General features: G+C 41.6%; 1 protein-coding gene across 4 annotated transcripts in view; it reads right to left on the bottom strand.

The window, feature by feature from the left end:
- The window catches only part of LOC139758189 (cytoplasmic dynein 1 light intermediate chain 2-like), a 391,163-nt gene that overhangs the window by 246,713 nt on the left and 120,241 nt on the right, over positions 1 to 24,209 (bottom strand). For all 4 annotated transcript variants that reach the window (XR_011714787.1, XR_011714788.1, XM_071679406.1 and 1 more), the window contains exon 3: positions 15,945 to 16,059. Coding sequence is in view for 2 of the 4 variants with exons in the window: in XM_071679406.1 (XP_071535507.1) it covers positions 15,945 to 16,059 (115 nt within the window). In the remaining 2 variants the exon portion in view is untranslated. The remainder of the gene's footprint in view (positions 1 to 15,944; positions 16,060 to 24,209) is intronic.

Genomic DNA, 24,209 nt, shown 5'->3' with positions numbered 1-24,209 from the left:
ACATACATTAAATAACCTTACCAACCAGTCAACAATACAGTCACCCCCTTTTTTAATAAATTCCACTGCAATACCATCCAAACCTGCTGCCTTGCCGGCTTTCATCTTCCTCAAAGCTTTTACTACCTCTTCTCTGTTTACCAAATCATTTTCCCTAACCCTCTCACTTTGCACACCACCTCGACCAAAACACCCTATATCTGCCACTCTATCATCAAACACATTCAACAAACCTTCAAAATACTCACTCCATCTCCTTCTCACATCACCACTACTTGTTATCACCTCCCCATTCGCGCCCTTCACTGAAGTTCCCATTTGCTCCCTTGTCTTACGCACTTTATTTACCTCCTTCCAGAACATCTTTTTATTCTCCCTAAAATTTAATGATACTCTCTCACCCCAACTCTCATTTGCCCATTTTTTCACCTCTTGCACCTTTCTCTTGACCTCCTGTCTCTTTCTTTTATACATCTCCCACTCAATTGCATTTTTTCCCTGCAAAAATCGTCCAAATGCCTCTCTCTTCTCTTTCACTAATACTCTTACTCCTTCATCCCACCACTCACTACCCTTTCTAATCAACCCACCTCCCACTCTTCTCATGCCACAAGCATCTTTTGAGCAAACCATCACTGATTCCCTAAATACATCCCATTCCTCCCCCACTCCCCTTACTTCCATTGTTCTCACCTTTTTCCATTCTGTACTCAGTCTCTCCCGGTACTTCCTCACACAAGTCTCCTTCCCAAGCTCACTTACTCTCACCACCCTCTTCACCCCAACATTCACTCTTCTTTTCTGAAAACCCATACAAATCTTCACCTTAGCCTCCACAAGATAATGATCAGACATCCCTCCAGTTGCACCTCTCAGCACATTAACATCCAAAAGTCTCTCTTTCGTGCGCCTGTCAATTAACACGTATATATACATATATATATATATATATATATATATATATATATATATATATATATATATATATATAAAATTCCACTGCAATACCATCCAAACCTGCTGCCTTGCCGGCTTTCATCTTCCGCAAAGCTTTTACTACCTCTTCTCTGTTTACCAAATCATTTTCCCTAACCCTCTCACTTTGCACACCACCTCGACCAAAACACCCTATATCTGCCACTCTGTCATCAGACACATTCAACAAACCTTCAAAATACTCATTCCATCTCCTTCTCACATCACCGCTACTTGTTATCACCTCCCCATTTACGCCCTTCACTGAAGTTCCCATTTGCTCCCTTGTCTTACGCACCTTATTTACCTCCTTCCAGAACATCTTTTTATTCTCCCTAAAATTTACTGATAGTCTCTCACCCCAACTCTCATTTGCCCTTTTTTTCACCTCTTGCACCTTTCTCTTGACCTCCTGTCTCTTTCTTTTATACTTCTCCCACTCAATTGCATTTTTTCCCTGCAAAAATCGTCCAAATGCCTCTCTCTTCTCTTTCACTAATACTCTTACTTCTTCATCCCACCACTCACTACCCTTTCTAAACAGCCCACCTCCCACTCTTCTCATGCCACAAGCATCTTTTGCGCAATCCATCACTGATTCCCTAAATACATCCCATTCCTCCCCCACTCCCCTTACTTCCATTGTTCTCACCTTTTTCCATTCTGTACACAGTCTCTCCTGGTACTTCCCCACACAGGTCTCCTTCCCAAGCTCACTTACTCTCACCACCTTCTTCACCCCAACATTCACTCCTCTTTTCTGAAAACCCATACTAATCTTCACCTTAGCCTCCACAAGATAATGATCAGACATCCCTCCAGTTGCACCTCTCAGCACATTAACATCCAAAAGTCTCTCTTTCGCACGCCTGTCAATTAACACGTAATCCAATAACGCTCTCTGGCCATCTCTCCTACTTACATAAGTATACTTATGTATATCTCGCTTTTTAAACCATGGAAGGCTGTGTAGGTATGAATATTTGCGTGTGTGGACGTGTGTATGTACATGTGTATGGGGGGGGGTTGGGCCATTTCTTTCGTCTGTTTCCTTGCGCTACCTCGCAAACGCGGGAGACAGCGACAAAGTATAAAAAAAAAAAAAAAAAAAAAAAAAATATATATATATATATATATATATATATATATATATATATATATATATATATATATATATATATATATATATAAATTTTTTTCTTTTTTTTTTTTGCTTTGTCGCTGTCTCCCATGTTTGCGAGGTAGCGCAAGGAAACAGACAAAAGAAATGGCCCAACCCACCCCCATACACATGTATATACATACGTCCACACACGCAAATATACATACCTACACAGCTTTCCATGGTTTACCCCAGACGCTTCACATGCCCTGATTCAATCCACTGACAGCACGTCAACCCCGGTATACCACATCGCTCCAATTCACTCTATTCCTTGCCCTCCTTTCACCCTCCTGCATGTTCAGGCCCCGATCACACAAAATCTTTTTCACTCCATCTTTCTACCTAAAATTTGGTCTCCCACTTCTCCTCGTTCCCTCCACCTCCGACACATATATCCTCTTGGTCAATCTTTCCTCACTCATTCTCTCCATGTGCCCAAACCATTTCAAAACACCCTCTTCTGCTCTCTCAACCACGCTCTTTTTATTTCCACACATCTCTCTTACCCTTACGTTACTTACTCGAATCAAACCACCTCACACCACACATTGTCCTCAAACATCTCATTTCCAGCACATCCATCCTCCTGCGCACAACTCTATCCATAGCCCACGCCTCGCAACCATACAACATTGTTGGAACTACTATTCCTTCAAACATACCCATTTTTGCTTTCCGAGATAATGTTCTCGACTTCCACACATTCTTCAAGGCTCCCAGGATTTTCGCCCCCTCCCACACCCTATGATCCACTTCCGCTTCCATGGTTCCATCCGCTGCCAGATCCACTCCCAGATATCTAAAACACTTTACTTCCTACAGTTTTTCTCCATTCAAACTTACCTCCCAATTGACTTGACCCTCAACCCTACTGTACCTAATAACCTTGCTCTTATTCACATTTACTCTTAACTTTCTTATTTCACACACTTTACCAAACTCAGTCACCAGCTTCTGCAGTTTCTCACATGAATCAGCCACCAGCGCTGTATCATCAGCGAACAACAACTGACTCACTTCCCAAGCTCTCTTATCCCCAACAGACTTCATACTTGCCCCTCTTTCCAAAACATTCATACTTGCCCCTCTTTCCAAAACATATGTTGATATATGCGTGTATATATATGTGCATGTAAGGGCCTAAAAAATTTTGGTAAAAACTTTTCACGGCTTCTAGCAACTTAACTCCCACACCATAACCTCTTAAAACCTTCAACAAAGCGTTTCTATCAACCCTATCATATGCCATCTCTAGATCCATAAATGCTACATACGAACCATCTGTTTTTCTAAGAATTTCTCTCATACATTCTTCAAAGCAAACACCTGATCCACACATCCTCTACCACTTCTCAAACCACACTGCTCTCCCCAATCTGATGCTCTGTACATGCCTTTACCCTCTCAATCAATATCTTCCCATATAATTTCCCAGGAATAGTTAACAAACTTTTGCCTCTGTAGTTTGAACAATCACCTTTATCCCCTTTGCCTTTGTACAATGGTACTATGCATGCATTCCACCAATCCTCAGGTACTTCACCATGATCTATACAACATTGAATATCCTTACCAACCAATCAACAACACAATCACTCATTTTATTTATAAATTCCACTGCAATACCATCCAAACCCACCGCTTTGTCAGATTTCATCTTCCGCAAAGCTTTCACTACCTCTTCTCTCTTTACAAAACCATTCTCCCTCACCCTCTCATTTCATATACCACCCCAACCAAAACACTATATCTGCCAATCTATCATCAATCACATTCAACAAACCTTCAAAACACTCACTCCATCTCCTTCTCACGTCATCACTACCTGTTAGTACCTTCCCACTTGCCCCAATCACCGACGTTCCCATTTGATATCTGGTCTTACTCAATTTATTTACCTCCTTCCAAAACATCTTTTCATTCTCCCAAAAATTCAATGATACTTTCACATTTGCCCTCTTTTTCACTTCTTGCAACTTTCTCGATCCCATGCCATTTACTTATATACATCTCTCAGTCATTTGCAATACTTCCCTGCAAGTATTGTCCAAACACCTCTCTTTTCTCTTTCACTAACAATCTTACTTTTTCATCCCATCATTCACTACCCTTTCTCATCTGCCCAACTCCCACCTTTCTCATGCAACATACATCTGTGCAAGCCATCACTACTTCCCTAAATGCATCCCATTCCTCACCCATTTCCCTCTCGTCAATTAGTCTCACCTTTTGCGATTCTACACTCCTGGTACTTCCTTATACAAGTCTCCTTTCCAAGCTCACTTACTCTCAACACTCTCCCAAACATTCTCTCTTCTTTTCTGGAACCTCTACAAATCTTCACCTTCGCCTCCATAAGATAGCGATCAGAATCCCTTCAGCTGCCCCTCTCATTACATTAACATCCAAAAGTCTCTCTTTTACAGGCCTATCAATTAACACGTATTCCAGTAAGGCCCTTTGACCATCTCTCCTTCTCACAAACATTTCCATTTACAACACTGAAAACCTCATGTACAACAATCATACCCTCAACTGCCACATTCCTCATCTTCACAATCAAATCACCCATCACTATAACCCAATCTAATGCATCAAAGCTGCTAACACACTCACTCATCTGCTTCCAAAACACTTGCCTCTCAGGATCCTTCTTCTCATGATTGTTCTTCTCATGACTAGGTGCATGGGCACAAATACTCACCCCTCTCTATCTCCATCCATTTTCAGTTTTACCAAAATCAATCCAGAATATTTTTTCTTATGCACTATCACATACTCCCGCAACTCCTGCATCAGGAGTAGTGCCACTCCTTTCTTAGCACTTGTCCTATCACCAACCTATGACAGTGCTCCCAAGACTTTCCCAAAACACTCTTCCACTTTACCCTACTCAGCCAAAACATCCAGGTTTCTCTCCTCAACATACTACCTATCTCTCCTTTCTTCTCATCTCGGTTACATTCACAAACATTCAGATACCCCAATCTGAGCCTTCAAGGAGGATGATCCCTCCCCACTTGACTCCTTCAGTTTCCCTTTTTAGAAATTCAAATAAATGGGAGGGTTCCAGCCCGCCACTCCCACCCCTTTTAGTCTACAACACGTGGGAAATACGTGGGAAGTATTCTTTCACCCTCATCCCCATATATATATATTTAGAATATGTACATAATTCATACTGTCTGCCTTATTCATTCCTGTCGCCAACCCACCACACATGAAATGAAAATTCTCTTCCCCTGCATGTGCACGAGGGAGTACTAGGAAAAGACAACAAAGAATGCATTCGTTCACACACAGTCTCTAGCTGTTATGTATAATACATCGAAACAACAACTCCCCTTCCATATCGAGGCCCCACAAAACTTTCCATGGTTTACCCCAGATGCTTCACATGCCCTGGTTGAATGCACTGACATCACATCAATCCAGGTATACCACATCATTCCAATTCACTCTATTCCTTGAACGGCTTTCACCCTCCTGCATGTTCAGATAACATTCACTCAAACTCTTTTTCAATACATCTCTCCACCTCCAATTTGGTCTCCTACTTCTCCTCGTTCCCTCCACCACTGACATATATCCTCTTGGTCAATCTTCCCTCACTCACTCTCTCCATGTGACCAAACCATTTCAAAACACCCTCTTCTGCTCTCTCAACCACACTCTTTTTATTACCACACATCTCTCTTACACTATTATCACTTACTCGATCAAACTACCTCACACCACATATTGTCCTCAAACATCTCATTTCCAGCACATCCACCCTTCTCTGCACAACTCTATCTATAGCCCACGCCTCACAACCATATAACATTGTTGGAACTACTATTGCTTCAAACATACCCATTTTTGTTTTCCATTAGCCCCCTTCACTGAAGTTCCCATTTGTTCCCTCGTCTTACACACTTTATTTACCTCCTTCCAAACCATCTTTTTATTCTCCTTAAAATTTAATGATACTATCTCACCCCAACTCTTATTTGCCCTCTTTTTCACCTCTTACACATTTCTCTTGACCTCCTGCCTCTTTCTTTTACACATCTCCCACTCATTTGCATTATTTCCCTGCAAAAATTGTCCAAATGCCTCTCTTCTCTTTCATTAATAATCTTACTTCTTCATCCCACCCTCACTACCCTTTCTAATCTGCCTACCTCCCACACTTCTCATGCCACAAGCATCTTTTGCATCACTGCTTCCCTAAATACATCCCATTCCTCACCCACTCCCCTTACGTCCTTTGTTCTCACCTTTTTCCAATCTGTACTCAGTCTCTCTTGGTACTTCCTCACACAAGTCTCCTTCCTAAGCTCACTTACTCTCACCACTCTTTTCACCCCAACATTCTCTCTTCTTTTCTGAAAACCTCTACAAATCTTCACCTTCGCTTCCACAAGATAATGATCAGACATCCCTCCAATTGCACCTCTCAGCACATTAACATCCAAAAGTCTCTCTTTTGCATGCCTATCAATTAACATGTAATCCAGTAATGCTCTCTGGCCATCTATCCTACAAACATACATATACTTATGTATATCTCTCTTTTTAAACAAGGTATTCCGAATCACCAGTCCTTTTTCAACACATAAATCTACAAGCTCTTCACCATTTACATTTACAACACTGAATATCCCATGTACACCAATTATTACCTCAACTGCCACATTACTCACCTTTGCATTCAAATCACCCATAACTATAACCCGGTCTCGTGCATCAAAACTATTAACACACTCACTCAGCTGCTCCCAAAACACTTGCCTCTCATGATCTTTTTTCTCATGCCCAGAAGCATATGGACCAATAATCACCCATCTCTCTCCATCAACTTTCAGTTTTACCCATATCAATCTAGAGTTTACTTTCTTACACTCTATCACATACTCCCACCACTCCTGTTTTAGGAGTAGTTCTACTCCTTCCCTTGCTCTTGTGCTCTCACTAACTCCTGACTTTACTCCCAAGACATTCCCAAACCACTCTTCCCCTTTACCCTTGAGCTTCGTTTCACTCAGAGCCAAAACATCCAGGTTCCTTTCCTCAAACATACTACATATCTTTCCTTTTATCTCATCTTGGTTACATCCACACACATTTAGACACCCCAATCTGAGCCTTCGAGGAGGATGAGCACTCCCGTGTGACTCCTTCTTCTGTTTCCCCTTTGAGAAAGTTAAAATACAAGGAGGGGAGGGTTTCCAGCCCCCCCGCTCCCATCCCCTTTAGTCGCCTTCTACGACACATGAGGAATGCGTGGGAAGTATTCTTTCTCCACTATCCCCAGGGATAGGGTACATGGATCAATCAATAAACACTATGGAAGCATTCCAAGAAACTACCTGATAAGCAAAAGTAAGTTGAGAAATTTTCAGATGGCATTCCATTTTGTGACCAGGTAGCCATCTACCAAATAAATACAGGATACAGACAATATGTAGACAAAACTTAGAATATGCAAAAATATACCAGGAGAGCACAATGTATACCATCAAATGGAAAAAACATTTCCTTCTTATGAAACAAAAGAACAGCATATAAGAACAAAAACCATCCAAGAAACAATTGATAGAGTCCTTAATTTACCACAGGAAAAGAAAAGAAGCTTGTGGTGAATGAGGGGCAGAAATCAGCACTTAAAATTGTCCAAAATATACCAGAATAACATGGTGTATAACATCCATCTTGCCCAAATGAAATGGCAAAACAATGATATAAAATAAAGCCTCACAGGTCATCAAAGTTCACATTGCCCAAATGTTCTGTGCCAGATCAGTTTCCCACAATGAAATACCTCTTCACCATTAAAACAATAACAGCACTTTAAAATCATTCAAAATATACCAGAATAACATGGTGTATAGCATTGATCTTGCACAAAACTTGTTCAAATGAGCTGGTAGAACAATGTTCAATGTAAAATAAAGACTCATAGGTAATCAAAGATTGTTTTGCCCAAAAGCTCCTTCCCAGATCAATCTCCCAAAACTAAATACCTCTTAACTACCAAAACAGTAACAGCACTTAGGATTAACCAAAATATACCAGAATAACTTGGTGTATAGCACCACTCTTGCACAAAACATGTTCAAATGAGATGGTAGATCAATGCTTGATATAACATAAAGACTCATTGGTAATCAAAGATCATTTTGCCCTAATGCTCTTTGCCAGATCAGTTCCCTAAAATGAAATACCTCTTTACAACCAAACAGTAATATGAGAAAATTATTTTGTTCTTAAGAAATGAGTTTTTTTTTTTTTTTTGCTTTGTCGCTGTCTCCCGCAGTTACGAGGTAGCGCAAGGAAACAGACAAAAGAAATGGCCCAACCCACCCCCATACACATGTATATACACACACGTCCACACACGCAAATATACATACCTATACATCTCAAATTACATATATATGTACACACACAGACACATACACATATACCCATGCACACAATTCACACTGGCTGCCTTTATTCATTCCCATCGCCACCTCGCCACACATGGAATACCATCCCCCTCCCCCCTCACATGTGCAGGTAGTGCTAGGAAAAGACAACAGTCTCTAGCTGTCATGCAATAATGCCCAAAACCACAGCTCCCTTTCCACATCCAGGCTCCACACAGCTTTCCATGGTTTACACCAGATGCTTCACATGCCCTGATTCAATCCAGTGACAGCACATCAACCCTGGTATACCACAACGATCCAATTCACTCTATTCCTTGACCGCCTTTCACCCTCTTGCATGTTCAGGCCACGATCACTCTAAATCTTTTTCACTCCATCTTTCCACCTAAAATTTGGTCTCCCACTTCTCCTCGTTCCCTCCACCTCAGACACATATATATCCTCTTGGTCAATCTTTCCTCACTCATTCTCTCCATGTGCCCAAACCATTTCAAAACACCCTCTTCTACTCTCTCAACCACACTCTTTTTATTTCCACACATCTCTCTTACCCTTACATTACTTACTCGATCAAACCACCTCACACCACACATTGTCCTCAAACATCTCATTTCCAGCACATCCACCCTCCTGCGCACAACTCTATCCATAGCCCACGCCTCGCAACCATACAACATTGTTGGAGCCACTATTCCTTCAAACATACATATTTTTGCTCAATTGCATTTTTTCCCTGCAAAAATCGTCCAAATGCCTCTCTCTTCTCTTTCACTAATAATCTTACTTCTTCATCCCACCACTCACTACCCTTTCTAATCAACTCACCTCCCACGCTTCTCATGCCACAAGCATCTTTTGCGCAATCCATCACTGATTCCCTAATTACATCCCATTCCTCCCCCACTCCCCTTGCTTCCATTGTTCTCACCTTTTTCCATTCTGTACTCAGTCTCTCCTGGTACTTCCTCACACAAGTCTCCTTCCCAAGCTCACTTACTCTCACCACCCTCTTCACCCCAACATTCACTCTTCTTTTCTGAAAACCCATACAAATCTTCACCTTAGCCTCCACAAGATAATGATCAGACATCCCTCCAGTTGCACCTCTCAGCACATTTACATCCAAAAGTCTCTATTTCGCGCGCCTGTCAATTAACACGCAATCCAATAACGCTCTCTGGCCATCTCTCCTTACATACGTACACTTACATATATCTCGCTTTTTAAACCAGGTATTCCCAACCACCAGTCCTTTTTCAGCACATAAATCTACAAGCTCTTCACCATTTCCATTTACAACACTGAACACCCCATGTATACCAATTATTCCCTCAACTGCCATATTACTCACCTTTGCATTCAAATCACCCATCACTATAACCCGGTCTCGTGCATCAAATCCACTAACACACTCATTCAGCTGCTCCCAAAACACTTGCCTCTCATAATCTTTCTTCTCATTCCCAGGTGCATATGCACCAATAATCACCCATCTCTCTCCATCAACTTTCAGTTTTACCCATATTAATCGAGAATTTACTTTCTTACATTCTTTCACATACTCCCACAACTCCTGTTTCAGGAGTACTGCTACTCCTTCCCTTGCTCTTGTCCTCTCACTAATCCCTGACTTTACTCCCAAGACATTCCCAAACCACTCTTCCCCTTTACCCTTGAGCTTCGTTTCACTCAGAGCCGAAACATCCAGGTTCCTTTCCTCAAACATACTACCTATCTCTCCTTTTTTCACATCTTGGTTACATCCACACACATTTAGACACCCCAACCTGAGTCTACGAGGAGTATGAGCACTCCCCGCGTGACTCCTTCTGTTTCCCATTTTTTTTAGAAAGTTAAAAAATACGAGGGGAGGATTTCTGGCCCCCCGCTCCCGTCCCCTCTAGTCGCCTTCTACAACACGTAGGGAATGCGTGGGAAGTATTCTTTCACCCCTATCCCCATGGATAATATATATATATACATACACACACATATACACACATACACACACATATACACGCTACCTCGCTAATGCGGGAAATGGCGAATAGTTTAAAAGAAAAAAAGAATATATATATATATATATATATATATATATATATATATATATATATATATATATATATTATCCCTGGGGATAGGGGATTAAGAATACTTCCCACGTATTCCCTGCATGTTGTAGAAGGCGACTAAAAAGGGAGGGAGCAGCGGGCTGGAAATCCTCCCCTCTCTTTTTTTTTTTTTTAATTTTCTAAAAGAAGGAACAGAGGGGGCCAGATGAGGATATTCCAAAAAAGGCCCAGTCCTCTGTTCTTAACGCTACCTCGCTAATGCGGGAAATGGCGAATAGTTTAAAAGAAAGAAAAAGAATATATATATATATACATAAGTATACTTATGTAAGTAGGAGAGATGGCCAGAGAGCGTTATTGGATTACGTGTTAATTGACAGGCGCGCGAAAGAGAGACTTTTAGATGTTAATGTGCTGAGAGGTGCAACTGGAGGGATGTCTGATCATTATCTTGTGGAGGCTAAGGTGAAGATTTGTATGGGTTTTCAGAAAAGAAGAGTGAATGTTGGGGTGAAGAGGGTGGTGAGAGTAAGTGAGCTTGGGAAGGAGACTTGTGTGAGGAAGTACCAGGAGAGACTGAGTACAGAATGGAAAAAGGTGAGAACAATGGAAGTAAGGGGAGTGGGGGAGGAATGGGATGTATTTAGGGAATCAGTGATGGATTGCGCAAAAGATGCTTGTGGCATGAGAAGAGTGGGAGATGGGTTGATTAGAAAGGGTAGTGAGTGGTGGGATGAAGAAGTAAGAGTATTAGTGAAAGAGAAGAGAGAGGCATTTGGACGATTTTTGCAGGGAAAAAATGCAATTGAGTGGGAGATGTATAAAAGAAAGAGACAGGAGGTCAAGAGAAAGGTGCAAGAGGTGAAAAAAAGGGCAAATGAGAGTTGGGGTGAGAGAGTATCAATAAATTTTAGGGAGAATAAAAAGATGTTCTGGAAGGAGGTAAATAAAGTGCGTAAGACAAGGGAGCAAATGGGAACTTCAGTGAAGGGCGCAAATGGGGAGGTGATAACAAGTAGTGGTGATGTGAGAAGGAGATGGAGTGAGTATTTTGAAGGTTTGTTGAATGTGTTTGATGATAGAGTGGCAGATATAGGATGTTTTGGTCGAGGTGGTGTGCAAAGTGAGAGGGTTAGGGAAAATGATTTGGTAAACAGAGAAGAGGTAGTAAAAGCTTTGTGGAAGATGAAAGCCGGCAAGGCAGCAGGTTTGGATGGTATTGCAGTGGAATTTATTAAAAAAGGGGGTGACTGTATTGTTGACTGGTTGGTAAGGTTATTCAATGTATGTATGACTCATGGTGAGGTGCCTGAGGATTGGCGGAATGCGTGCATAGTGCCATTGTACAAAGGCAAAGGGGATAAGAGTGAGTGCTCAAATTACAGAGGTATAAGTTTGTTGAGTATTCCTGGGAAATTATATGGAAGGGTATTGATTGAGAGGGTGAAGGCATGTACAGAGCATGAGATTGGGGAAGAGCAGTGTGGTTTCAGAAGTGGTAGAGGATGTGTGGATCAGGTGTTTGCTTTGAAGAATGTATGTGAGAAATACTTAGAAAAGCAAATGGATTTGTATGTAGCATTTATGGATCTGGAGAAGGCATATGATAGAGTTGATAGAGATGCTCTGTGGAAGGTATTAAGAATATATGGTGTGGGAGGAAAGTTGTTAGAAGCAGTGAAAAGTTTTTATCGAGGATGTAAGGCATGTGTACGTGTAGCAAGAGAGGAAAGTGATTGGTTCTCAGTGAATGTAGGTTTGCGGCAGGGGTGTGTGATGTCTCCATGGTTGTTTAATTTGTTTATGGATGGGGTTGTTAGGGAGGTAAATGCAAGAGTTTTGGAAAGAGGGGCAAGTATGAAGTCTGTTGGGGATGAGAGAGCTTGGGAAGTGAGTCAGTTGTTGTTCGCTGATGATACAGCGCTGGTGGCTGATTCATGTGAGAGACTGCAGAAGCTGGTGACTGAGTTTGGTAAAGTGTGTGAAAGAAGAAAGTTAAGAGTAAATGTGAATAAGAGCAAGGTTATTAGGTACAGTAGGGTTGAGGGTCAAGTCAATTGGGAGGCAAGTTTGAATGGAGAAAAACTGGAGGAAGTAAAGTGTTTTAGATATCTGGGAGTGGATCTGGCAGCGGATGGAACCATGGAAGCGGAAGAGGATCATAGGGTGGGGGAGGGGGCGAAAATTCTGGGAGCCTTGAAGAATGTGTGGAAGTCAAGAACATTATCTCGGAAAGCAAAAATGGGTATGTTTGAAGGAATAGTGGTTCCAACAATGTTGTATGGTTGCGAGGCATGCGCTATGGATAGAGTGGTGCGCAGGAGGATGGATGTGCTGGATATGAGATGTTTGAGGACAATGTGTGGTGTGAGGTGGTTTGATCGAGTAAGTAACGTAAGGGTAAGAGAGATGTGTGGAAATAAAAAGAGCGTGGTTGAGAGAGCAGAAGAGGGTGTTTTGAAATGGTTTGGGCACATGGAGAGAATGAGTGAGGAAAGGTTGACCAAGAGGATATATGTGTCGGAGGTGGAGGGAACGAGGAGAAGAGGGAGACCAAATTGGAGGTGGAAAGATGGAGTGAAAAAGATTTTGTGTGATCGGGGCCTGAACATGCAGGAGGGTGAAAGGAGGGCAAGGAATAGAGTGAATTGGAGCGATGTGGTATACCGGGGTTGACGTGCTGTCAGTGGATTGAAACGGGGCATTTGAAGCATCTGGGGTAAACCATGGAAAGCTGTGTAGGTACGTATATTTGCGTGTGTGGATGTATGTATATACATGTGTATGGGGTTGGGTTGGGCCATTTCTTTCGTCTGTTTCCTTGCGCTACCTTGCAAACGCGGGAGACAGCGACAAAGCAAAAAAAAAAATATATATATATATATATATATATATATATATATATATATATATATATATATATATATATATATATATATATTATCCCTGGGGTTAGGGGAGAAAGAATACTTCCCTCGTATTCCCTGCGTGTCGTAGAAGGCGACTAAAAGGGGAGGGAGCGGGTGGCTGGAAATCCTCCCCTCTTTTTTTTTTTCCAAAAGAAGGAACAGAGAAGGGGGCCAGGTTAGGATGTTCCCTCATAGGCCCAGTCCTCTGTTCTTAACGCTACCTCGCTAACGCGGGAAACGGCGAATAGTTTAAAAAAAAAAAAAAAAAATATATATATATATCTAAAATATATATATATATATATATATATATATATATATATATATATATATATATATATATATATATATGAAGTCTGTTGGGGATGAGAGAGCTTGGGAAGTGAGTCAGTTGTTGTTCGCTGATGATACAGCGCTGGTGGCGGATTCATGTGAGAAACTGCAGAAGCTGGTGACGGAGTTTGGTAAAGTGTGTGGAAGAAGAAAGTTAAGAGTAAATGTGAATAAGAGCAAGGTTATTAGGTACAGTAGGGTTGAGGGTCAAGTCAATTGGGAGGTGAGTTTGAATGGAGAAAAACTGGAGGAAGTGAAGTGTTTTAGATATCTGGGAGTGGATCTGTCAGCGGATGGAACCATGGAAGCGGAAGTGGATCATAGGGTGGGGGAGGGGGCGAAAATTTTGGGAGCCTTGAAAAATGTGTGGAAGTCGAGAACATTATCCCGGAAAGCAAAAATGGGTATGTTTGAAGGAATAGTGGTTCCAACAATGTTGTATGGTTGCGAGGCGTGGGCTATGGATAGAGTTGTGCGCAGGAGGATGGATGTGCTGGATATGAGATGTTTGAGGACAATGTGTGGTGTGAGGTGGTTTGATCGAGTAAGTAACGTAAGGGTAAGAGAGATGTGTGGAAATAAAAAGAGCATGGTTGAGAGAGCAGAAGAGGGTGTTTTGAAATGGTTTGGGCACATGGAGAGAATGAGTGAGGAAAGATTGACCAAGAGGATATATGTGTCGGAGGTGGAGGGAACGAGGAGAAGAGGGAGACCAAATTGGAGGTGGAAAGATGGAGTGAAAAGGATTTTGTGTGATCGGGGCCTGAACATGCAGGAGGGTGAAAGGAGGGCAAGGAATAGAGTGAATTGGAGCGATGTGGTATACAGGGGTTGACGTGCTGTCAGTGGATTGAATCAAGGCATGTGAAGCGTCCGGGGTAAACCATGGAAAGCTGTGTAGGTATGTATATTTGCGTGTGTGGACGTGTGTATGTACATGTGTATGGGGGGGGTTGGGCCATTTCTTTCGTCTGTTTCCTTGCGCTACCTCGCAAACGCGGGAGACAGCGACAAAGTATAAAAAAAAAAAAAAAAAAAATATATATATATATATATATATATATATATACATATGAAAAATGTAAGAAACAATTTAGAAAACTGAAACTTCTATCTAGAAATGAAATTAAAAAAATGAATGTCACATTACGGTTTAACCTCTGGCTATGGAAAAAGAAATGAAAGTATATCATATAAAAATACTAGAGAAATCAAGAAAAAGGCCTTATAACACTGAGCTTAAACATGGATAAATAAACAGAACTTGTGGAGGAAGCAAACTTGTAAGATACCTTACACAGTGAAAGAAGGGTAGACATCAGCACTTCATTTTAGCAGAAATACAGGAGTGGATGGAAATATGGAGTAAGTTTTGAGGCCGAACATAAAAAATGTAGGGTGTCTTTTACAGGGGAAAAGGATATCCTTGAGCATTATACTCCAGATTTAAACACAATATCTATGTTTAGACAATGGAATTTATATGATCAGTAATGCTGTCATGTATCTAAAAAGCATTAATGAGGTTGTTAAAGTCTTCAGGAATGTGTACATAATACTGCCTAAAAATGAGTCATCAATTATAACTGATATTATTGCAATGCAGGTGATACATCAATATGTACTGTGGATGGGATCCCTTTTCTCTTGAGGTTAAACTTTTGTGGATACGGTTTCTATTCTCTTGAGAATAAATTTTTCAAATTCTAAATTCAAACCAAGAGGAATTGTTTGAAAGTTAAGAATTCTGGCAATTTTCTCCCACCAAGAGGAACAACTTTACAAGTATGGGTAAAGCAAATGTCTTACACTTACCTTTTCTATAATGTCTTGCCAAAAATGACATCAATCTCTTATTCCGGAAGCTATTAAAGGGAAACTAAAGATGCTAAGCTTATCCAAGTGTAACAAACTAAAACTTTCCCACTATGGTTTCCACCAAGACAACTTCGGATACATGCATTCACTAATCAAAAATGAAGAGCTAACCCTTAGCAACACTGCTAAAGCAGGAAAGGTAATTAAGCACTACATAGAAAAAAGTTGTAATATGTAATAAGTAAACTCTTACCTTGCGCACCACCGGAGGCTTGACTATAACATCTGTGTAGTAGTCATCAGGATTCATTGTGTGCATGTTTTCATAAAGGATTGCAATCTTTTTGTCATTGTCCCAACCTGCAGGACTGGAAAGGTGAAAATTTGTTATATATTGTACTTCCATACTGCACATGATTATTTCATAGAAATCATTAAAAACAAGTGACCTATGAAAATTACACTCCTTGATTAAATGATGTAAAAGGCACAGACAAAACATAACCAAATCAAAGGCCATATCAGGTGAAAAAAACAGCAGGAGAAAAACATTGAAGACATTAATACAGATTCTGCAGGTGCTTGTACATGTGATTCACAAACAGAAATATTAAAGGAAGAGGGATATATGAAAGAGGAAGATAATTCCATGGCTTTGCTGCCTGGGGAAGGAAGGACACATTAGAAAGGTCAATACAAGAGTGGCCAGTATCCACACTTAAACTTTGGGAAGGAGCAGCCAGAAGCATATATATATATATATATACATAATATATAAATATATATATATATATATATATATATATATATATATATATATATATATATATATATATATATATATATGGTGTTTGCTTTGAAGAATGTATGTGAGAAATACTTAGAAAAGCAAATGGATTTGTATGTAGCATTTATGGATCTGGAGAAGGCATATGATAGAGTTGATAGAGATGCTCTGTGGAAGGTATTAAGAATATATGGTGTGGGAGGAAGGTTGTTAGAAGCAGTGAAAAGTTTTTATCGAGGATGTAAGGCATGTGTACGTGTAGGAAGAGAGGAAAGTGATTGGTTCTCAGTGAATGTAGGTTTGCGGCAGGGGTGTGTGATGTCTCCATGGTTGTTTAATTTGTTTATGGATGGGGTTGTTAGGGAGGTAAATGCAAGAGTTTTGGAAAGAGGGGCAAGTATGAAGTCTGTTGGGGATGAGAGAGCTTGGGAAGTGAGTCAGTTGTTGTTCGCTGATGATACAGCGCTGGTGGTTGATTCATGTGAGAAACTGCAGAAGCTGGTGACTGAGTTTGGTAAAGTGTGTGGAAGAAGAAAGTTAAGAGTAAATGTGAATAAGAGCAAGGTTATTAGGTACAGTAGGGTTGAGGGTCAAGTCAATTGGGAGGTGAGTTTGAATGGAGAAAAACTGGAGGAAGTGAAGTGTTTTAGATATCTGGGAGTGGATCTGGCAGCGGATGGAACCATGGAAGAGGAAGTGGATCATAGGGTGGGGGAGGGGGCGAAAATTCTGGGGGCCTTGAAGAATGTGTGGAAGTCGAGAACATTATCTCGGAAAGCAAAAATGGGTATGTTTGAAGGAATAGTGGTTCCAACAATGTTGTATGGTTGCGAGGCGTGGGCTATGGATAGAGTTGTGCGCAGGAGGATGGATGTGCTGGAAATGAGATGTTTGAGGACAATGTGTGGTGTGAGGTGGTTTGATCGAGTGAGTAACGTAAGGGTAAGAGAGATGTGTGGAAATAAAAAGAGCGTGGTTGAGAGAGCACAAGAGGGTGTTTTGAAGTGGTTTGGGCACATGGAGAGGATGAGTGAGGAAAGATTGACCAAGAGGATATATGTGTCGGAGGTGGAGGGAGCAAGGAGAAGAGGGAGACCAAATTGGAGGTGGAAAGATGGAGTGAAAAAGATTTTGTGTGATCGGGGCCTGAACATGCAGGAGGGTGAAAGGAGGGCAAGGAATAGAGTGAATTGGAGCGATGTGGTATACCGGGGTTGACGTGCTGTCAGTGGATTGAATCAAGGCATGTGAAGCGTCTGGGGTAAACCATGGAAAGCTGTGTAGGTATGTATATTTGCGTGTGTAGACGTATGTATATACATGTATATGGGGGGGGGTTGGGCCATTTCTTTCGTCTGTTTCCTTGCGCTACCTCGCAAACGCGGGAGACAGCGACAAAGTATAAAAAAAAAAATATATATATATATATATATATATATATATATATATATATATATATATATATATATATCCCTGGGGATAGGGGATTAAGAATACTTCCCACGTATTCCCTGCGTGTCGTAGAAGGCGACTAAAAGGGGAGGGAGCGGGGGGCTGGAAATCCTCCCCTCTCATTTTTTTTTTTTTAATTTTCCAAAAGAAGGAACAGAGGGGGCCAGGTGAGGATATTCTGAAAAAGGCCCAGTCCTCTGTTCTTAACGCTACCTCGCTAACGCGGGAAATGGTGAATAGTTTGGAAAAAAAAAAAAAAAATATATATATATATATATATATATTTTTTTTTTTTTTTTTTTTCATACTATTCGCCATTTCCCGCGATAGCGAGGTAGCGTTAAGAACAGAGGACTGGGCCTTTGAGGGAATATCCTCACCTGGCCCTAAGTATTTCTCACATACATTCTTCAAAGCAAACACCTGATCCACACATCCTCTACCACTTCTGAAACCACACTGCTCTTCCCCAATCTCATGCTCTGTACATGCCTTCACCCTCTCAATCAATATCCTCCCATATAATTTACCAAGAATACTCAACAAACTTATACCTCTGTAATTTGAGCACTCACTCTTATCCCCTTTGCCTTTATACAATGGCACTATGCACGCAATCCGCCAATCCTCAGGCACCTCACCATGAGTCATACATACATTAAATAACCTTACCAACCAGTCAACAATACAGTCATCCCCTTTTTTAATAAATTCCACTGCAATACCATCCAAACCTGCTGCCTTGCCGGCTTTCATCTTCCGCAAAGCTTTCACTACCTCTTCTCTGTTTACCAAATCATTTTCCCTAACCCTCTCACTTTGCACACCACCTCGACCAAAATACCCTATATCTACCACTCTATCATCAAACACATTCAACAAACCTTCAAAATAATCACTCCATCTCCTTCTCACATCACCACTACTTGTTATCACCTCCCCATTTGCGCCCTTCACTGAAGTTCCCATTTGCTCCCTTGTCTTACGCACTTTATTTACCTCCTTCCAGAACATCTTTTTATTCTCCCTAAAATTTAATGATACTCTCTCACCCCAACTCTCATTTGCCCTTTTTTTCACCTCTTGCACCTTTCTCTTGAACTCCTGTCTCTTTCTTTTATACATCTCCCACTCAATTGCATTTTTTCCCTCCAAAAATCGTCCAAATGCCTCTCTCTTCTCTTTCACTAATACTCTTACTTCTTCATCCCACCACTCACTACCCTTTCTAATCAACCCACCAGCCACTCTTCTCATGCCACAAGCATCTTTTGCGCACTCCATCACTGATTCCCTAAATACATCCCATTCCTCCCCCACTCCCCTTACTTCCATTGATCTCACCTTTTTCCATTCTGTACTCAGTCTCTCCTGGTACTTCCTCACACAGGTCTCCTTCCCAAGCTCACTTACTCTCACCACCCTCTTCACCCCAACATTCACTCTTCTTTTCTGAAAACCCATACAAATCTTCACCTTAGCCTCCACAAGATAATGATCAGACATCCCTCCAGTTGCACCTCTCAGCACATTAACATCCAAAAGTCTCTCTTTTGCACGCCTGTCAATTAACACGTAATCCAATAACGCTCTCTGGCCATCTCTCCTACTTACATACGTATACTTATGTATATCTCGCTTTTTAAACCAGGTATTCCCAATCATCAGTCCTTTTTCAGCACATAAATCTACAAGCTCTTCACCATTTCCATTTACAACACTGAACACCCCATGTATACCAATTATTCCCTCAACTGCCACATTACTCACCTTTGCATTCAAATCACCCATCACTATAAACCGGTCTCGTGCATCAAAACCACTAACACACTCATTTAGCTGCTCCCAAAACACTTGCCTCTCATGACCTTTCTTCTCATGCCCAGGTGCATATGCACCAATAATCACCCACCTCTCTCCATCAACTTTCAGTTTTACCCATATTAATCAAGAATTTACTTTCTTACATTCTATCACATACTCCCACAACTCCTGTTTCAGGAGTATTGCTACTCCTTCCCTTGCTCTTGTCCTTAGGAAAGCAAATGGATTTGTATGTAGCATTTATGGATCTGGAGAAGGCATATGATAGAGTTGATAGAGATGCTATGTGGAAGGTATTAAAATATATGGTGTGGGAGGAAAGTTGTTAGAAGCAGTGAAAAGTTTTTATCGAGGATGTAAGGCATGTGTACGTGTAGGAAGAGAGGAAAGTGATTGGTTCTCAGTGAATGTAGGTTTGCGGCAGGGGTGTGTGATGTTTCCATGGTTGTTTAATTTGTTTATAGATGGGGTTGTTAGGGAGGTAAATGCAAGAGTTTTGGAAAGAGGGGCAAGTATGAAGTCTGTTGGGGATGAGAGAGCTTGGGAAGTGAGTCAGTTGTTGTTCGCTGATGATACAGCGCTGGTGGCTGATTCATGTGAGAAACTGCAGAAGCTGGTGACTGAGTTTGGTAAAGTGTGTGGAAGAAGAAAGTTAAGAGTAAATGTGAATAAGAGCAAGGTTATTAGGTACAGTAGGGTTGAGGGTCAAGTCAACTGGGAGGTGAGTTTGAATGGAGAAAAACTGGAGGAAGTGAAGTGTTTTAGATATCTGGGAGTGGATCTGGCAGCGGATGGAACCATGGAAGCGGAAGTGAAAAAGGTATTAAGAGAGGAAAGGTTGACCAAGAGGATATATGTGTCGGAGGTGGAGGGAACGAGGAGAAGAGGGAGACCAAATTGGAGGTGGAAAGATGGAGTGAAAAAGATTTTGTGTGATCGGGGCCTGAACATGCAGGAGGGTGAGAGGAGGGCAAGGATTAGAGTAAATTGGAGCGATGTGGTATACCGGGGTTGACGTGCTGTCAGTGGATTGAATCGGGGCATTTGAAGCGTCTGAGGTAAACCATGGAAAGCTGTGTAGGTACGTATATTTGCGTGTGTGGACGTATGTATATACATGTGTATGGGGGGGGTTGGGCCATTTCTTTCGTCTGTTTCCTTGCGCTACCTCGAAACGCGGGAGACAGCGACAAAGTATAATAAAAAAAAAAAATAATATATAAATTTTAGGGATTCACCAAGAGGATGTATGTGTCGGAGGTGGAGGGAACGAGGAGAAGTGGGAGACCAAATTGGAGGTGGAAACATGGAGTGAAAAAGATTTTGAGTGATCGGGGCCTGAACATGCAGGAGGGAGAAAGGCGGGCAAGGAATAGAGTGAATTGGATCGATGTGGTATACCAGGGTTGACGTGCTGTCAGTGGATTGAATCAGGGCATGTGAAGCGTCTGGGGTAAACCATGGAAAGTTCTGTGGAGCCTGAATGTGGAAAGGGAGCTGTGGTTTCAGGCATTAATGCATGACAGCTAGAGACTGGGGCCTTTGTTGTCTTTTCCTAGCGCTACCTCGTACACATGAGGGGGGAGGGGGATGGTATTCCATGTATGACGAGGTGGCGATGGGAATGAATAAAGGCAGACAGTGTGAATTGTGTGCATGGGTATATATGTATGTGTCTGCGTGTGTATATATATGTGTACATTGAGATGTATAAGTATGTATATTTGCGTGTGTGGACGTGTATGTATATACATATGTATGGGAGTGGGTTGGGCCATTTCTTTCGTCTGTTTCCTTGCGCTACCTAGCAAACGCGGGAGACAGCGACAAAGCAAAATAAATATAAATAAATAAATTTTAGGGAGAACAAAAAGATGTTTTGGAAGGAAGTAAATAAAGTGCGTAAGACAAGGGAACAAATGCGAACTTCAGTGAAGGAGGCTAATGGAGAGGTGATAACAAGCAGTGGTGATGTGAGGAGTGGGAGTGAGTATTTTGAAGGTTTGCTGAATGTGTTTGAAGATAAGAGTGGCAGATATAGGGTGTTTTTGTCGAGATAGTGTGCAAAGTGAGAGGGTTAGGGTAAATAATTTAGTAAACAGAGAAGAGGTGGTAAACGCTCTGCAGAAGATGAAAGCCAGCAAGGCAGCGGGTTTGGACGGTATTGCAGTGGAATTTATTAAAAAAGGGGGTGACTGTATTGCTGACTGGTTGGTAAGGTTATTTAATGTATGTATGACTCATGGTGAGGTGCCTGAGGATTGGTGAAATGCTTCCATTGTGCCATTGTACGAAGGCAAAAGGGATAAAAGTGACTGCTCAAATTACAGAGGTATAAGTTTGTAGAGTATTCCTGGTAAATCATATGGGAGGGCATTGATTGAGAGGGTGAAGCCATGTACAGAGTATCAGATTGGGGAAGAGCATTGTGGTTTCTGAAGTGGTAGAGGATGTGTGGATCAGGTGTTTGCTTTGAAGAATGTATATGAGAAATACTTAGAAAAGCAAATGGATTTGTGTGTAGCAATTATGGATCTGGAAAAGGCATATGATAGAGTTGATAGAGATGCTCTCTGGAATGTATTAAGAATATATGGTGTGGAAGGCAAGTTGTTAGAAGCAGTGAAAAGTTTTTATCGAGGATGTAAGGCATGTGTACGTGTGGGAAGAGAGGAAAGTGATTAGTTCTCAGTGAATGTAGGTTTGCAGCAGGGGTGTGTGATGTCTCCATGGTTGCTTAATTCGTTTATGGATGGGGTTCTTAGGGAGGTGAATGCAAGAGTTTTGGAAAGAGGGGCAAGTATGTAGCCTGTTGTGGATGAGAGAGCTTGGGAAGTCAGTCAGTTGTTGTTCGCTGATGATACAGTGCTGGTGGCTGATTCATGTGAGAAACTGCAGAAGCTGGTGACTGAGTTTGGTAAAGTGTGTGAAAGAAGAAAGTTAAGAGTAAATGTGAATAAGAGCAAGGTTATTAGGTACAGTAGGGTTGAGGGTCAAGTCAATTGGGAGGTATGTTTGAATGGAGAAAAACTGGAGGAAGTAAAGTGTTTTAGGTATCTGGGAGTGGATCTGGCAGCGGATGGAACCATGGAAGAGGAAGTGAATCAAAGGGTGGGAAGGGGGCGAAAATCCTGGGAGCCTTGAAGAATGTGTGGAAGTCGAGAACATTATCTCGGAAAGCAAAAATGGGTATGTTTGAAGGAATAGTGGCTCCAACAATGTTGTATGGTTGCGAGGCGTGGGCTATGGATAGGGTTGTGCGCAGGAGGGTGGATGTGCTGGAAATGAGATGTTTGAGGACAATGTGTGGCGTGAGGTGGTTTGATCGAGTAAGTAAGATAAGGGTAAGAGAGATGTGTGGAAATAAAAAGAGCGTAGTTGAGAGAGCAGAAGAGGGTGTTTTGAAATGGTTTGGGCACATGGAGAGAATGAGTGAGGTAAGATTGACCAAGAGAATATATGTGTCGGAGGTGGAGGGAACGAGGAGAAGTGGGAGACCAAATAGGAGGTGGAAAGATGGAGTGAAAAAGATTTTGAGTGATCGGGGCCTGAACATGCAGGAGGGTGAAAGGCGGGCAAGGAAATAGAGTGAATTGGATCGATGTGGTATACCAGGGTTGACGTGCTGTCAGTGGATTGAATCAGGGCATGTGAAGAGTCTGGGGTAAACCATGGAAAGTTGTGTGGGGCCTGGATGTGGAAAGGGAGCTGTGGTTTCGGGCATTATTGCATGACAGCTAGAGGCTGAGTGTGAACGAATGGGACCTTTGTTATCTTTTCCTAGCGCTACCTAGCACACATGAGGGGGGAGAGGAATGGTATTCCATGTGTGGCGAGGTGGCGATGGGAATGAATAAAGGCAGACAGTGTGAATCCTGTACATGGGTATACATGTATGTGTCTGTGTGTGTATATATATATGTGTACATTGAGATGTATAGGTATGTATATTTGTGTGTGTGGACGTGGATGAAATATACATGTGTATGGGGGTGGGTTGGGCTATTTCTTTCGTCTGTTTCCTTGCGCTACCTCGCAAACGCAAGAGACAGTGTCAAAGCAAAATAAATGAATTAAATATATATATATATATATATATATATATATATATATATATATATATATATATATATATATATATATATATATATATATTCGTTTCACTCAGAGCCAAAACATCCAGGTTCCTTTCCTCAAACATACTACCTATCTCTCCTTTTTTCACGTCTTGGTTACATCCACACACATTTAGGCACCCCACTCTGAGCCTTCGAGGAGGATGAGCACTCCCCGCGTGACTCCTTCTTCTGTTTCCCATTTTAGAAAGTTAATACAAGGAGGGGAGGATTTCTGGCCCCCCGCTCCCGTCCCCTCTAGTCGCTTTCTACGACACGCGAGGAATACGTGGGAAGTATTCTTTCACCCCTATCCCCAGGGATAATATACAGATATATA

The sequence above is a fragment of the Panulirus ornatus genome, chromosome 29 (assembly GCF_036320965.1).
Source record: "Panulirus ornatus isolate Po-2019 chromosome 29, ASM3632096v1, whole genome shotgun sequence".
NCBI lineage: Eukaryota > Metazoa > Arthropoda > Malacostraca > Decapoda > Palinuridae > Panulirus > Panulirus ornatus.
Note: the sequence above shows the minus strand (reverse complement) of the source record. Positions and strands in the feature narration are given on the sequence as shown.